We start from the raw sequence: 18,558 nt of genomic DNA, 5'->3' as shown, positions 1-18,558 counted from the left end.
ACTTCAAGGTCAAGGTCACACTTAGGAGTCAAAGGTCATATGACTTTGTTTTATGTGTGTATTGCTCTGCATTTGCGTTGCATTGCAGTGCTCTTGTTTTTATTTGGCAGATCCTTCTTTTGTTCAATTACAATAATTTTTTTTTTAATTACTTCCCTTTTATGTTACTATAAATAGCTTATTTAGTAACTTTTTAGCTCACCTGAGCACAAAGTGTTCAAAGGTGAGCTTTTGTGATCACCCTGTGTCCGTCGTCGTCCCTCCGTCGTCGTCCATCGTCCGTCCGTCGTCAACAATTTGACTGTTAACACTCTAGAGGTCACAATTTTGGCCCAATCTTAATGAAACTTGGTCAGAATGTTACCCTCAATAAAATCTTGGACGAGTTCGATATTGGGTCATCTGGGTTCAAAAACTAGGTCACCAGGTCAAATCAAAGGAAAAGCTTGTTAACACTGTAGAGGCCACATTTATGACTGTATCTTCATGAATCTTAGTCAGAATGTAAATCTTGATGGTCTCAAGGTCCAGTTTGAATCTGGGTCATGAAGGATCAAAAACTAGGTCACCAGGTCAATCAAAGGAAAAGCTTGTTAACACTGTAGAGGCCACATTTATGACCATATCTTAACTCAGAATGTTGATCTTGATGATCTTTAGGCCAAGTTCAAATCTGGGTCAGGTGGGATCAAAAACTAGGTCACCAGGTCAAATCAAAGGAAAAGCTTGTTAACAGAGGCCACATTTATGACTGTATCTTCATGAAACTTAGTCAGAATATTAATCTTGATGATCTTTAGATAAAGTTCGAATCTGGGTCATGTGGGGTCAAAAACTAGGTCACCAGGTCAAATCAAAGGAAAAGCTGGTTAACACTTTAGAGACCACATTTATGACCATATCTTAATGAAACTTGGTCAGAATGTTAATCTTGATGATCTTTAGGTCAGTAGGTCAGGTGAGCGATACAGGGCCTTCATGGCCCTCTTGTTTATTATTAGCCATAGGGAAAAACTGAGACCACTTTTCTGTGGTACAACATGGATGGTACCTTCAATTTTGGGTGTATTTTGACATATCTATACCTTGTAAGATTTTTTTTTTCTTTTTGATTAAATTTCTAATCTTTGTTGTTCCTGTCCTTTGGACTTATGGCTATATAGAAAGCTGATTTCAAAACAATTTTACACAAGACTAGTGTTCCTTGGGTGGCCCTCTACTATATTCCTTCAAATAATTTTGATTCAGTGAAAAACATGGCCCCCAAAGGGTTTTTGCTTATTTTCCCTATATGCCTATATAGAACTTTGAAGATCATTTTGTCAGAAACTGCTGGTCTGTTTTCAAAATAATTTTACACAAATGTTTCTTTGGTGACCCTCTACCAACTTCCTTCAAATAATTTTGATTCATTGAAAAAGTGGCCGCCTGAGGGAGGGGCTCATTTTCACATATGACTATACAAAAAACTTCTTGTATGAAACTACTGGCCTGATTTGAAAATAATTTTATTTGAAGTAACTTGAAGAAAATTTCAACTATATTTTCTCATAATTCTTTTGATTGATCTTGATTATGATTTTTTTTACGTTCTTGTCCTTAAGTGCAATGATAACAGGTTAGTGATATAGGGCCATTATGGCCCTCTTGTTATTGTAAAACTAGTAATTCAAGTTGCATGCCCATTTAGTTATTCTAAGTGCAGTTGATATCATTGGATCGCACAAGGGCAATGTCCAATTATATCTTTTTTTGTTACGGAATTACTCATAGGTTATTTCATTTAAGGACATTGTTGAATATTTGCTTTGATCAGCTGCTAAGTGTCACTACAAACTTTATTACATTTATACTTTTTCCAATGTAATTAAGCGGGAGAAGTGTTTACATACACGCAATGTCATGCATTTCAGGAGGAGCTTGTACGCAGCATTTGTAGGTCAAAGATCAAGGTCACAAATTGAGTTAAAATGTTAAAACTGTCCATCATATTTCATGACCGGAGCATGACTAAATAACCATGTAAGGTATTGACTTCAAGTTTGGTATGTAGGTAGGTGGCAATGAGACAATGTGCAGAGAAGTGGGTCTGTAGGTTAAAGGTCAAGGTCACAGATCCAGCTCAAAGGTCAAATCTGTCTGTCATATTTTGTGTCTGTAGTATAACTTGAAAAATATTAAAGATATTGACTTGAAACTTGGATTATAGGCAAGTTGTGATGAGACAATGTGAAGAGTGCATGAACCAGAGTGGTAGGTCAAAGGTCATGGTCACAGTAAGGTCAAATCTGCCAGTCATATTTCGTGTCTGAAGCATAATTAAATAACCATTCAATGTATTGACTTCAAACTTGGGATAAAGTTAGGTGGTGATGACACAATATGCAGAGTGCATGGACCAGGACAGTAGGTCAAAGGGCAAGGTCATAGCAAGGTTAAATCTGCCTGACATATTTCTTGTCCAGAGCATAACTTGAAAAATATTAAAGGTACTGACTTGAAACTTGGAATAAAGGCAGGTGGTGATGAGAATGTGCAGACTGCAACAATCCACTTGACAATCACTCCTCCCCAATCCCGCCCCCCCCCCCCCCCCCCCCCCCCCCCCCCAAAAAAAAAAAAAGAAGAGAAAAAAATTTCACATTTAGTTTCTTGCCCTTTAGTACCCAGTCACCATCACCACACACACACCCTGCTCGCCTGCACCCCCCTCCCCTCCCACCATAGAAATATTTAAATTTTGCTTTTTCTTTAAATTTTACCTCCGTCTGTCTCTAACCTAACCTGTCAGGCGTATATTGCCCCTTGTAGTATAAACCAGTACCCACGGATGGGAATGGATTGAAACTTCACACACTTGTTCACTGTCATGATCTCACATCCAGTATAACTGTACTTTGCATTATTTTAAGAAAACTGTTTTGTTGCTTGGATTTAATGAAACTGTGTGGGAGATAGTTCTCATTTAGTGCTGCATAATTTTAAATAATGATTCAGTCCCTGGAGAAGTGCAGCTGCTTTCTTCCAAAATAATTCTTTAGTAATCTGACTTATCTTTTGAAATAGTTACGTTTTAAGCTCCATTGACGCTGAATTCCATTAGAAATGTTATTTTCAGTTTAAAATAATTAATTAAAACGGCAAATTTGATAGAAGCTGTAACTCTACAGATATCATGAAAGCATATTTTGTGTTCTGTTATCTACAGATTGTAACTAGATTGTAACAGACAGTTATAATATTCTGTGCAGTTTACAACAAAAACAAGACAAGTTTTTGATAGTGTAATTATTTTCTTGGCTGTTGTAAAACCTAGTTATGTCAAATTTGATTAAGATGATTTGATTGATTTAGGATACCAGGTAGATGCTTTATTGCAAGTGGTGTGCAGTCCTTTATTTATCTCAGTTTTGTCGTTTCCCCAAAGGGAAACAAACTGTATGTATTTTTATGCCCCCGAAGGGAGGCATATTAGTTTTCAACTGTCCGTCTGTTCGTTCCTTAGTTTGTTAGTTCGTCACAACGTTAACGTTTTGCATAAAGGTACTTTACTCGCGAACCACTGCACCCAAGACCTTCAAACTTCACATGCTGATAGTACTTATTGAGTACACCACCCCTACTGACTTTGGGGTCACCAGGTCAAAGGTCTAGGTCACAGCTGCCAATGTTAACTTTTTGCATGAAGGCACTTTACTCGCGAACCACTGCACCCAGGACTTCAAACTTCACTTGCTGATTTTACTTATTGAGTACACCACCCCTACTGACTTTGGGGTCACAAGGTCAAAGGTCAAGGTCACAGGGGCCAGCGTTAACTTTTTGCATGAAGGCACTTTACTCGCGAACCACTTCACCCAGGACCTTCAAACTTCACATGCTGATAGTACTTACTAAGTACACCACCCCTACTGACTTTGGGGTCACCAGGTCAAAGGTCAAGGCACTGCGGGGGCATTTGTCACCATTAGTGACAGCTCTTGTTTGTTGTTAGTATATGGACTTGATTGACTAAGTAAGGTTTAAGCTTTTTGTAAGTTCCTTCATTTTCTTTGACAGGCAACACCGAAAATGTACAATTTCTTGATTTTCGAGACAGGCAACAATGAAAATATAGAATCTTGGTGTTTAATTCCTTGATTTTCTGTGATGGGTAATTAGATGAAAATAGAGAATTTTTTTTATGTTCAGTTCCTTGATTTTCCATCAGGCAACAATGAGAATATAGAAATTTTGGATGTTCAGTTTCTCTATTTTCCATCAGGCAACTATGAAAATAGAGAAATTTTGATGTTCAATTCCTTGATTTTCCATCAGGCAACAATGAGAATATAGAAATTTTTGATGTTCAATTCCTTGATTTTCCATGAATATAGAAATTTTGATGTTTGATTTTCAATGACAGGCAACAATGCAACTGAGAAATTTTTAAATTTGATTTCTTCTTTTTTCTTTACAGGCAACAGTATGGCAAACTATTGATATTCACTTCCTTAATTTCCTTGTGAAAGTAGTACTTGGGTTAAACAAAAAACGCAATGTTTTTCTAAGAATCAGCAGCAGCCATACAATAGTTTTGTTGCAATATGATTTTTTTATCATAAGCAGATACAAGTGAGAAAACAATAGGGATTAGTGGAAGATAATGCAATGAACAGACTTTATTGTAGAGATAACACTTAAAACAGAAGCTGGAGATGATGTTCTTTGTACTTATAATAAGTAGGGCACAAGTGTTTCAAGTACATGTAATACACTATCAGTTACAGATGCTTGTCTTTCACCAGTGTTTTTTTTCCTCTAACAAGAGCTTCATATTGCTCTTACATCCATTATTGTATTGTTACATTTTGTGTTTTCACATGTTTCTCCTGGCATTATTTGTATTTCTAGATCTAGTATATTTGACCTGTGTCCAAATTTGTGGAGTTAAGTTCTGAGACCAGTCTATAAACTTAAGGTTTAGGAGTATATCACCAAACCACAGAAATATTTGATAAATGAACAGCATCGTTACCAATATTTTACCTGACTATTACATGTTCTGCTGTACTGTCCCGTACTTAAAATATTCTGAAAAAGTTGTCACCCTTTGAAAATGAATGCCATTTGTAAAGAAATAAAAATAAACAATTGCTGAAAACTGTGTTACACCTTGTTATGTGAAATTTCAACACTCGCACGCTATTGCAAATGCATCAAAACAAACATGTGTAACAGTTCTTTGAAAATGGTGAGTTTTTAAAGGCGTTTGACTGTCCGGAAGTTGGGCCCCTTTTGGCAGTCTAGAATTCAATGTTTATATCGGTATACTGACACTTGTTTTGTAAATTTTGTAATGATAGGGTGTATATTACCCTACAAAACAAGTGTCAGTATACTGATATAAACATTGAATTCCAGAAAAGGACTGCCTAAAGGAACTGTTACACATATTCGTTTTGATGCATTTGCAATAGCGTGCGAGTGTTGAAATTTCACATCACTAGGTGGAAGACAGTTTTCAGCAATTGTTTATTTTTATTTCTTTACAAATGGCATTCATTTTCAAAGGGGGACAACTGTTTCAGAATATTTTAAGTACGGGACAGTACAGCAGAACATGTAATAGTCAGGTAAAATATTGGTAACGATGCTGTTCATTTATAAAATATTTCTGTGTTTTGGTGATATACTCCTAAACCTTAAGCAGCTGATTGGTTGATTCACAGGTCGGTCTTTAATTGACCAATCGCAAAGTTGTGTTTTAAGACTGTTCTTCAGATTTAATTTTATAAGGGATGGCACTAGGTTACTAGGTGTTCCTGTTATTTGTTGCATTTGAAACCTAGAGTACTTGACCTGGCTATTTCATGGGGGCCTGTTTAATCACTGCAGACTAATTCATTTCCAGAATGTTAAAATGTGACAAGGGGATGGAATGCTTCACTTTCCATCACAGCTGTCTGATGTGTATTATTAAGTTCCTGTTAGAAAATTAGCATTGTGAATTATGTCTCCTCCACTACTGGGGGAGACGTACTGTTTTTGCCCTGTCCGTCCGTCCGTACGTCACACTTCATTTCTAGGCAATAACTGGAGAGCCATTTGACCTAGAACCTTCAAACTTCATAGGGTGGTAGGGCTTATGGAGTAGACGGCTGCTATTGTTTTTGGGGTCACTCCATCAAAGGTCAAGGTCACAGGGGCCTGAACATGGAAAACCATTTCCGATCAATAACTTGAGAACCACTTGACCCAGAATGTTGAAACTTCATAGGATGATTGATCATGCAGAGTAAATGACCCCTATTGTTTTTGGGGTCACTTTGTTGAAGGTCAAGGTCACAGGGGCCAGAACATAGAAAACCATTTCCGATCAATAACATGAGAACCACTTGACCCAGAATGTTGAAACTTCATAGGATGATTGGACATGCAGAGTAGATGACCCCTTATGATTTTGTGGTCACTCTATTAAAGGTCAAGGTCACAGCAGATAGAACATGGAAATCCATTTTCGGTCAATAATTTGAGAACTATTTGACCTAGAACCTTCAAGCTTCATAGGGTGATAGGACTTACAGAATAGATGACCCCTAATGTTTTTGGGGTCACTCCATCAAAGGTCAAGGTCACAGGAGGCTGAACATAGAAAACTCTTTCCAATCAATAAGATGAGAACCACTTGACCCAGAATGTTGAAACTTCATAGGATGATTGGACATGCAGAGTAGATGACCCCTTATGATTTTGTGGTCACTCTATTAAAGGTCAAGGTCACAGCAGATAGAACATGGAAATCCATTTTCGGTTAATAATTTGAGAACTATTTGACCTAGAACCTTCAAGCTTCATAGGGTGATAGGACTTACAGAATAGATGACCCCTAATGTTTTTGGGGTCACTCCATCAAAGGTCAAGGTCACAGGGGGCTGAACATAGAAAACTCTTTCCAATCAATAAGATGAGAACCACTTGACCCAGAATGTTGAAACTTCATAGGATGATTAGACATGCAGAGTAGGTGACCCGTATTGATTTTGGGGTCACTTTGTTAAGGGTCAAGGTCACAGCAGACAGAACATGGAAATCCATTTCCGGTCAATAGCTTGAGAACTATTTGTTCTAGAACCTTCAAACTTCATAGGGTGATAGGACTTACAGAGTAGATGACCCTGAATGTCTTTGGGGTCACTCCATTGAAGGTCAAGACCACAGAGGGCTGAACGTAGAAAACTCTTTCCAATCAATAACTTGAGAACCACTTGACCCAGAATGTTGAAACTTATTAGGATGATTGGACATGCAGGACAGACGACCACTACTGATTTTGGGGTCACTCTATCAAAGGTCAAGGTCACGGGCCTGAACATCATGGAAAGCTATTTCCAGTTCATAACTTGAGAACCACCAGGCCCAAAATGTTGAAACTTAGTGGTATGATTGGACATGCCAAGTAGATGATCCCTACTGAAGCCAACCATCAGTGTCTCTTTGACTTTCGCTCCTGTCCCCTATTGACTTCTTGCCTATACGACTATGCACTGGGGGAGACATGCGCTTTTTTAAAAAAGCATCTTCTAGTTAATTTCTAGAGTATTTAAACTGAATCAACCAAGACTTGAATCGTGAGCATCATTTAGAAGCAGTTCAAATCATATCAACTATACGCATTTCTATTTCAATTGAAAAAACAAACAAAGACTTAAAACAGTTGTAGTAAAGCAGGGGCTTGAATCAATGAGTTTATTGTCGGAAGCAGATAACGGAGGGCAATTTGCATGAATTACTCCTGTGCATTGTACTCTAAGGACCACAATTGTTTTTTCATTCATAAACCGGATTATCTCAATTAGGACCCTATATTTTTTTAAGATGAACAACTTAAATGTACTAAATATTGCTGATACATTCAATATGACATAATGTTATCTTGATGATAAAAGCTGCCATTAACTGATTTAGTGATAGGTTAAGATAAAACGGAGATAAAACTTAGAAAAAGATGAGTTAAGATACTTAAAACAATTGTTGTTGACAGTCATTGACAGTGTTTGAATGTAATTGGTTGTATTGAATCTGCTTCATTTGCATATCTATTGGCACAAGATGAATATTTAATGAAGTGTCTTTTGTAAAAGTATATTGTTATGTTGTTATGTATTTATTTTGAGTGAAGTAAAATATAGCTTCCTATAGATCAAAAGGTAATTACATTTCAAAGAGAAAGCTGAAGCTCTTTTCATGATGAAGTAATTGATTTTTTTATTACATGTATAAAACGATACTAGGAAAGTGTTTTTCTCAGATTTTGTTTTCCTATCAAAGCACATTGCATATAATTAAGTCAGGTTCTTAGTTATATGGTAGTTTTAATGCACTTCACTTACAATTGAGCCGTGCCATGGGAAAACCAACATAGTGGGTGTGTGACCAGCATGGATCCAGACCAGCCTGCGCATCCGCGCAGTCTGGTCAGGCTCCATGCTGTTCGCTTTTAAAGCCTATTGGAATTGGAGAAACTGTTAGCGAACAGCATGGATCCTGACATCTGCGCAGTCTGGTCTGGATCCATGCTGGTCGCACACCCACTATGTTGGTTTTCCCATGGCACGGCTCATTTGTACATTATCAAGGTGTTATAAACTTGATGTAACAAGGAAGTAATTTAAAGAAACATAAAATTTTGTAACAATGAATTTGACGTAATTTTATGTATTTTTGGTCTGTAAACAACTGTACAATTAATTATTGATATTTTCTTTATGCTTAATTTGCAAGATTTAGTACTGTTATAAAGAAAAGCAATATAGTGTTTAATCTCTCAGTTATTGATAATAACACTTTTATTGCAAGTGAATAATTAAAATTGAAGGGTTGTACAGTTTAAAACACTTCATTTTATATTTGATCGATTCAGTGATTTTGAAGATCTCAAAAACAAGTTAATTCCATATTAATAATTTTGTAGATTGTAAAGCAGTTATATAGGTCATGAATTTTGAAAAAAAAAGTTGTACCTACATCAGCCTTCGTTTTCTAGTTTGATTTTTGTTTAAAACCATTTACGACAGTATTTCTGTTATCTAATAGCAGTTATTAAAGATAACTTGGTATTAATTTGTACCAAAGCGTGAGATGGTTGACTTTAGACATATTGTTCTCCTACAGATAATCAAAGAGAACACAATGTCATGCCTCTAAGATGGATCAAACATGACCTCATTTCAATGTCTTTGACTACAAACATTATTTTTTTAATTTCAGGGAGAAGTATGAATTGGTGAATGATAAAGAGTCTAGAAAAAGTCAGCTTAACTCAGTTGGTCACAATCGTAGTCGAGACTCGGCAATAGATGCAGATCTGCAGGAGTTCGAGACAGAGACTGTTGATGTTGAACTGGTAAGTGAAACTCTAAAACTTAATGCGTTTGTGGATGTGTGAGACACTTGTCTCTTAACTTAGTGTTTTTTAGCTGAGCTCAGCTGTCGAGTTTGAATGTTTTCATGTGAGAAGTCATTGTTTTTAGCTCACCTGTCACAAAGTGACAAGGTGAGCTTTTGTGATCGCGCAGCGTCCGTCGTCCGTCCGTGCGTCCGTGCGTAAACTTTTGCTTGTGACCACTCTAGAGGTCACATTTTTCATGGGATCTTTATGAAAATTGGTCATAATGTTCAACTTGATGATATCTAGGTCAAGTTCAAAACTGGGTCACGCGCGATCAAAAAACTAGGTCAGTAGGTCTAAAAATAGAAAAGCCTTGTGACCTCTCTAGAGGCCATATATTTCACAAGATCTTCATGAAAATTGGTCAGAATGTTCACCTTGATGATATCTAGGTCAAGTTTGAAACTGGGTTTCGTGCCATCAAAAACTAGGTCAGTAGGTCAAATAATAGAAAAACCTTGTGACCACTTTAGAGGTCGCATTTTTCATGGGGTCTTTATGAAAATTGGTCAGAATGTTCACCTTGATGATATCTAGGTCAAGTTCGAAACTGGGTCACGTGCGGTCAAAAACTAGGTCAGTAGGTCTAAAAATAGAAAAACCTTGTGACCTCTCTAGAGGCTATGTATTTCACAAGATCTTCATGAAAATTGGTCAGAATGTTCACCTTGATGATATCTAGGTCAAGTTCGAAACTGGGTTACGTGCCATCAAAAACTAGGTCAGTAGGTCAAATAATAGAAAAAACCTTGTGACCTCTCTAAAGGCCATATTTTTCATGGGATCTGTATGAAAGTTGGTCTGAATGTTCATCTTGATGATATCAAGGTCAAGTTCGAAACTGTGTCACATGTGGTCAAAAACTAGGTCAGTAGGTCTAAAAATAGAAAAACCTTGTGACCTCTTTAGAGGCCATACTTTTGAATGGATCTTCATAAAAATTGGTCAGAATGTTCATCATGATGATATCTAGGTCAAGTTCGAAACTGGGTCACGTGCCATCAAAAAGTAGGTCAGTGGGTCAAATAATGAAAAAACCTTGTTACCTCTCTAGAGGCCATATTTTTCATGGGATGTGTATGAAAGTTGGTCTGACTGTTCATCTTGATGATATATAGGTCAAGTTTGAAACTGGGTCAGCTGCCTTCAAAAACTAGGTCAGTAGGTCTAAAATTAGAAAAATCTTTTGACCTCTCTAGAGGCCATATTTTTCAATAGATCTTCATGGAAATTGGTCTGAATGTTCACTTTTATGGTATCTAGGTCATTTTCGAAAGTGGGTCACATGCGGTCAATAACTAGGCCAGTAGGTATAAAAATAGAAAAACCTTGTGACCTCTCTAGAGGCCATATTTTTCATGAGATCTTCATGAAAATTAGTGAGAATGTTCACCTTGATGATATCTAGATCAAGTTCAAAACAGGGTCACGTACCTTTGAAAACTAGGTCAATAGGTCAAATAATAGAAAAACCTTGTGACCTCTCTAGAGACCATATTTTTCAATGGATCTTCATGAAAATTGGTCAGAATTTTTATCTTGATGATATCTAGGTCAAATTCAAAACTGGGTCACATGAGCTCAAAAACTAGGTCACTATGTCAAATAATAGAAAAAACGACGTCATACTCAAAACTGGGTCATGTGGGAACAGGTGAGCGATTCAGGACCATCATGGTCCTCTTGTTATGTGAGAAGTCATTGAGTTAGCATGTGGAAGGTGCATTTTCTGCCTAGTTACACCCAGACGGTCCTCCAACATTACAGACTGTATAAACTGAGCAGTGATGTGGTGACTATTAAAACACCTTATAAAATCTAAAGAACAGAGACCAAAGATGAATTTGTACATAACTGAAATGAATTTCTTTTATATCCACATACCATGTTATAGAGTTCTACCTTATGTTTTGAAGTTTTTTAATGTAAAGAGCCCCATGTGGTTCTGGGATGATCTATATATGAAAAGAATTGGAACCACTGCCTTACCCTTGCATGATCGTAAGAGGCGACTAATAGGGTCTTAACACTTGGTTTTGCTGTAACTCTGTGATTCCAGCAGGTATGCAAATTTTGATTCCATACCTCATGTTAATATTTCAATGTAAATGAGATGTGAAACCAAAATTTGTAGTCCTGTTTGGGGCCATATAACCTATACTGTGTTGGTGTGCCGTAAAACCCAAATAAATAAATTTAATGTAAAGAAATCTGATTCTGAATTTTTGCAAGAATGAATTATTCCAGTTTGCTTATCTGTATTAATTATGCACAAATGAAACATTAAAAGAATAATGTACAACATACCCTACACATCTATGAAAGATATTAAAAATCTCTCATATGACATGTATGTTAACAGGCGATGACGTCAATGTTTTTGTTGTGACCAAGAAAGAGTGCAACTATATTTTATCTTCTGTTATAGATTAAAGGCATATTAGAATCGAAATACAGTCTGTATAGCAAAGTCGTGTTTTTAGCTCACCTGTCACAAAGTGACAAGGTGAGCTTTTGTGATCGCACGGTGTCTGTCGTCCGTCCGTGCGTGCGTCCGTAAACTTTTGCTTGTGACCACTCTAGAGGTCACATTTTTCATGGGATCTTTATGAAAGTTGGTCAGAATGTTCATCTTGATGATATCTAGGTCAAGTTCGAAACTGGGTCACGTGCCTTCAAAAACTAGGTCAGTAGGTCTAAAAATAGAAAAACCTTGTGACCTCTCTAGAGGCCATATATTTCACAAGATCTTCATGAAAATTGGTCAGAATGTTCACCTTGATGATATCTAAGTCAAGTTTGAAACTGGGTCACGTGCCTTCAAAAACTAGGTCAGTAGGTCTAAAAATAGAAAAACCTTGTGACCTCTCTAGAGGCCATATTTTTCACAAGATCTTCATGAAAATTGGTCAGTACGTTCACCTTGATGATATCTAGGTCAAATTCGAAAGTGGGTCACGTGCCGTCAAAAACTAGGTCAGTAGGTCAAATAATAGAAAAACCTTGTGACCTCTCTAAAGGCCATATTTTTCATGGGATCTGTATGAAAGTAAGTCTGAATGTTCATCTTGATGATATTTAGAGCAAGTTCGAAACTGGGTCACGTGCGGTCAAAAACTAGGTCAGTAGATCTAAAAATAGAAAAACCTTGTTACCTCTCTAGAGGCCATATATTTCATGAGATTTTCATGAAAATTGGTCAGAGTGTTCACCTTGATGATATCTAGGTCAGGTTCGAAAGTGGGTCACGTGCGGTCAAAAACTAGGTCAGTAGGTCTAAAAATAGAAAAACCTTGTGACCTCTCTAGAGGCCATATATTTCACAAGATCTTCATGAAAGTTGGTCAGAATGTTCACCTTGATGATATCTAGGTCAAGTTTGAAACTGGGTCACGTGCCATCAAAAACTAGATCAGTAGATCTAAAAATAGAAAAACCTTGTGACCTCTCTAGAGGCCATATTTTTCACAAGATCTTCATGAAAATTGGTCAGAATGTTCACCTTGATGATATCTAGGTCAAGTTCGATAGTGGGTCACGTGCCATCAAAAACTAGGTCAGTAGGTCAAATGATAGAAAAACCTTGTGACCTGTCTAGAGGCCAAATTTTTCATGGGATCTGTATGAAAGTTGGTCTGAATGTTCATCTTGATGATATCTAGGTCAAGTTCGAAAGAGGGTCACGGGCCTTCAAAAACTAGGTCAGTAGGTCAAATAATAGAAAAACCTTGTGACCTCTCTAAAGGCCATATTTTTCATGGGATCTGTATGAAAATTGGTCTGAATGTTCATCTTGATGATATTTAGGTCAAGGTCGAAACAGGGTTATGTGCGGTCAAAAACTAGGTCAATAGGTCTAAAAATTGAAAAACCTTGTGACCTCTCTAGAGGCCATACTTGTGAATGGATCTTTATAAAAATTGGTCAGAATGTTCACCTTGATGATATCTAGGTCAAGTTTGAAACTGGGTCATGTGCCTTAAGAAACTAGGCAAGTAGGTCAAATAATAAAAAAACCTTGTGACCTCTCTAGAGGCCATACTTTTCATGGGATCTGTATGAAAGTTGGTCTGAATGTTCATCTTGATGATATCTAGGTCAGGTTTGAAACTGGGTCAACTGCAGTCAAAAACTAGGTCAGTAGGTCTAAAATTATTAAAATCTTTTGACCTCTCTAGAGGCCATATTTTTCAAGGATCTTCATGAAAATTGATCTGAATGTTCACCTTGATGATATCTCGGTCAGATTCGAAACTGGGTCATGTGCGGTCAAAAACTAGGCCAGTAAGTATAAAAATGGAAAAACCTTGTGACCTCTCTAGAGGCCATATTTTTCATGAGATCTTCATGAAAATTAGTGAGAATGTTCACCTTGATGATATCTAGGTAAAGTTCAAAACAGGGTCACGTACCTTAGAAAACTAGGTTAATAGGTCAGATAATAGAAAAACCTTGTGACCTCTCTAGAGACCATATTTTTCAATGGATTTTCATGAAAATTGGTCAGAATTTTTATCTTGATAATATCTAGATCAAGTTCAAAACGGTGTCACATGAGCTCAAAAACCAGGTCACTATGTCAGATAATAGAAAAAAAACGACGTCATATTCAAAACTGGGCCATGTGGGAAGAGGTGAGCGATTCAGGACCAGCATGGTCCTCTTGTTCTTAGATTAATATACTCAAAATGGGTTATACGTGGCCAGAATAATTCACTTAGGCAACACCCTCACGAGATTATTCGTTGGTGGTATAACCTGAAAAATCAAATTTTAAAAATACCTCCAGTTAAATCTAAATTGTATTCAGCACTCATTGAACACAGCTAAGTGTAAATGATCAGTTGTTAAATTTTCAAACAAAGTTGTTACTTGACAAAAGTCTGATTAATCACTTTTAAGCATTTTAAGCATTAATTTTGTTATTCAAAAAGTAAAATAAAAACTACTGAGCATGTCTGTCTTATGGTCATTCAGTTACTAATGTGTTTCAAGCATTGGAAAAAATGATATATTTTAGACTGGTATGAACAAGGATGACCTTGGATTTGACCTTGTTGGTGGTAAAGATGACCCACAATATCCGAATGACAACTCCATCTTCGTCAGTCATGTCAGTAAAGGAAGTCTAGCAGAGGGAAAACTCAAGTAAGTACACGATATATTCTTTGCCACTTTAATTCTTACAATTATTGTTTATAGATGATTATCATTTTGAATTGTGTTAGCTGTTTTGCTATCTAGTCAGGGACAACATTCTAAGGACAAGTTACTTGTATATCTAAAATCGCATTATTTGTGACAGTTGATTTAGATTTCTGAAATTCTGTACATATTTTGATTAAGTTGCTGTTATGCATATACAGTAGTAGGTTCTTGTCAGCTTTGTTAGCCCACCATCATCAGATGGTGGGCTATTAAAATCACTCTGCGTCCGTGGTCCGTCCCTCCGTCATTCCGTCCGTCCGTCCGTCCGTTAACAATTTCTCGTTATCGCATCTCCTCAGAAACTACTGGGGGGATTTTGACCAAACTTTGTCAGAATGATGTATTGGTACCCTAGTTGTGTCCCCCTGAAAATCAGACTGGTTCAACAATTTATGAGTGAGTTATGGCCCTTTGTTTATTTCTATAATTTATATAGATTTATATAGGGAAAAACTTTGAAAACCTTCTTGTCCAAAACCACAGAGCCTAGGGCTTTGATATTTGGTATGAAGCATCATCTAGTGGTCCTCTACCAAGATGATTCAAATTATTTCTCTGGGGTCAAATATGGCCCCGCCCTGGGGGTCACATGGTTTATATAGACTTATATAGGGAAAAACTTTGAATAACCTCTTGTCCAAAACCACAGGGCCTAGGGCTTTGATATTTTGTATGTGACATCATCTAGTGGTCTTCAACTAAGATTGTTCAAATTATACCCCTAGGGTCAAATATGGCCCCGCCCTGGGGGTCATATGGTTTACATAGACTTATATAGGGAAAAACTTTGAAAATCTTCCTGTCCAAACCACAAAGCCTAGGGCTTTGATACTTGTAATGTAGCATCATCTAGTGGTTCTCTACCAAGTTTGTTCAAATTACCCTCCTAGGGTTAAATATGGCCCCGCCCCGGGGGTCACATGGTTCATATAGACTTATATAGGGAAAAGCTTTTGAAATGTTCTTGTCAGTAACTACAACATTCAAACTTGGACCACATGTATATTTTTGAGTGGCAAGATGAACCTTGACATGAGTTGACCTTGATTTTGACCTAGTGACCTACTTTCACATTTCTGTAGCTACAGCCTTCAAATTTGGACCACATGCATAATTTTGTGCACTGGAAAAAACTTTGACCTTTATTTTGACCTAGTGACCTACTTTCACATTTCTGAAGGTACAGGCATCAAATTTGGACCATATGCATAGTTTCGTGTTTCAAAATGAAATTTGACATTGATTTTGACCTAGTGACCTACTTTCACATTTCTCAAGCTACAGCCTTCAAATTTGGACTACGTGCATTGTTTTGTGTACCGAAAAAAACTTTGACTTTGACAATGACCTAGTGACCTACTTTCACATTTTTGAAGCTACAGCCTTCAAATTTGGACCACTTGCATAGTTTTGTGTACTGAAATGACCTTTGACCTTTACATTGACCTAGTGACCTACTTTCACATTTTTAAGGTACAGGCTTCAAATTTGGACCACATGCATAGTTTTGTATTCCGAAATAAAATTTGACCTTGATTTTGACCTAGTGACCTACTTTTACATTTCTCAAGTTACAGCCTTCAAATTTGGACCACATGCATAGTTTTGTGTACCAAAACTAACTTTGACCTTTACACTGACCTAGTGACCTACTTTCACATTTTGAAGGTACAGGCTTCAAATTTGGACCACATGCATAGTTTTGTATTCCGAAGTAAAATTTGACCTGGATTTTGACCTAGTGACCTGCTTTTACATTTCTCAAGCTACAGCCTTCAAATTTGGACCACTTGCATAGATTTGTGTTGTGTATGGAAATGAAATTTGACCTTGAGCTAGTCAGTAAGTCTTGAAATTTGGAACACTCAAAAATGGCACATTGGTGGGCGCCAAGATCACTCTGTGATCTCTTGTTACTCTCATATTACGATATTATATATCTTTTTGTAGTAAAAAGAAGAAAGAAATTCACTTCTATTTCATATTGCATCATTTTCATTCTTGCTTTGCAGGATGAATGATCAGATTTTGCGTATTAACAATAAAGATGTGACCAGTGTAGACAAAAGATATGCGATAGGTCTGTTAAGAAATCGCTCAGGAATTGCAACAGTGGTAAGTCAGTGTTTTATCTAGAACATCACTATTTCTAGCTCACCTGTCACAAAGTGACAAGGTGAGCTTTTGTGATCGCGCGGCGTCCGTCGTGCGTGCGTGCGTCCGTCCGTAAACTTTTGCATGTGACCCCTCTAGAGGTCACATTTTTTGTGGGATCTTTATGAAAGTTGGTCAGAATGTTCATCTTGATGATATCTAGGTCAAGTTCGAAACTGGGTCACGTGCCATCAAAAACTAGGTCAGTAGGTCTAAAAATAGAAAAACCTTGTGACCTCTCTAGAGGCCATATATTTCACAAGATCTTCATGAAAATTAGTCAGAATGTTCACCTTGATGATATCTAGGTCAGGTTCGAAATTGGGTCATGTGCTGTCAAAAACTAGGTCAGTAGGTCAAATAATAGAAAAACCTTGTGACCTCTCTAGAGGCCATTTTTTTCATGGGATCTGTATGAAAGTTGGTCTGAATGTTCATCTTGATGATATCTAGGTCAGATTCAAAAGTGGGTCACGTGCCGTCAAAAAACTAGGTCAGTAGGTCAAATAATAGAAAAACCTTGTGACCTCTCTAAAGGCCATATTTTTCATGGGATCTGTATGAAAGTTGGTCTGAATGTTCATCTTGATGATATCTAGGTCAAGTTTGAAACAAGGTCATGTCCGGTCAAAAACTAGGTCAGTAGGTCTAAAAATTGAAAAACCTTGTGACCTCTCTAGAGGCCATACTTGTGAATGGATCTCCATAAAACTTGGTCAGAATGTTCATGTTGATGATATCTAGGTCAAGTTCGAAAGTGGGTCACATGCCATCAAAAAGTAAGTCAGTAGGTCAAATAATGAAAAAACGTTGTGACCTCTCTAGAGGCCATATTTTTCATGGGATCTGTATGAAAATTGGTCTGAATGTTTATCTTGATGATATATAGGTCAAATTTGAAACTGGGTCAACTGCGATCAAAAACTAGGTCAGTAGGTCTTAAAATAGAAAAACCTTGTGACCTCTCTAGAGGCCATACCCTTGAATGGATCTTCATGAAAATTGGTCAGAATGTTCACCTTGATGATATCTAGGTCAAGTTTGAAACTGGGTCATGTGCCATCAAAAACTAGGTCAGTAGGTCTAAAAATAGAAAAACCTTGTGACCTCTCTAGAGGCCATATATTTCACAAGATCTTAATGAAAATTAGTCAGAATGTTCACCTTGATGATATCTAGGTCAGGTTTGAAACTGGGTCACGTGCCTTAAAAAACTAGGTCAGTAGATCAAATAATAAAAAACCTTGTGACCTCTCTAGAAGCCATACTTTTCATGGGATCTGTATGAAAGTTGGTCTGAATGTTCATCTTGATGATATCTAGGTCAGATTTTAAACTGGGTCAACTGCGGTCAAAAACTAGGTCAGTAGGTCTAAAATTAGAAAAATCTTTTGACCTCTCTAGAGGCCATATTTTTCAATGGATCTTCATGAAAATTGATCTGAATGTTCACCTTGATGATATCTAGGTCAGTTTCGAAACTGGGTCAAGTGCGGTCAAAAACTAGGCCAGTAGGTATAAAAATAGAAAAACCTTGTGACCTCTCTAGAGGTCATATTTTTATGAGATCTTCATGAAAATTAGTGAGAATGTTCACCTTGATGATATCTAGGTAAAGTTCAAAACAGGGTCACGTACCTTAGAAAACTAGGTCAATAGGTCAAATAATAGAAAAACCTTGTGACCTCTCTAGAGACCATATTTTTCAATGGATCTTCATGAAAATTGGTCAGAATTTTTATCTTGATAATATCTAGGTCAAGTTC

At 37.1% G+C, this 18,558-nt stretch overlaps 1 protein-coding gene across 4 annotated transcripts in view; it reads left to right on the top strand.

Moving 5' to 3' along the window:
- Positions 1-18,558, top strand: part of LOC123562372 (disks large homolog 5-like) — a 100,982-nt gene that overhangs the window by 59,890 nt on the left and 22,534 nt on the right. For all 4 annotated transcript variants that reach the window (XM_053537211.1, XM_053537212.1, XM_053537213.1 and 1 more), the window contains 3 exons: positions 9,250-9,385; positions 14,451-14,578; positions 16,651-16,753. In XM_053537211.1, the coding sequence (XP_053393186.1) occupies positions 9,250-9,385; positions 14,451-14,578; positions 16,651-16,753 (367 nt within the window). The remainder of the gene's footprint in view (positions 1-9,249; positions 9,386-14,450; positions 14,579-16,650; positions 16,754-18,558) is intronic.

This window comes from Mercenaria mercenaria, chromosome 2 (genome assembly GCF_021730395.1).
Source record: "Mercenaria mercenaria strain notata chromosome 2, MADL_Memer_1, whole genome shotgun sequence".
Classification (NCBI taxonomy): domain Eukaryota; kingdom Metazoa; phylum Mollusca; class Bivalvia; order Venerida; family Veneridae; genus Mercenaria; species Mercenaria mercenaria.
This window is presented reverse-complemented; position numbering and strand designations above follow the sequence as displayed.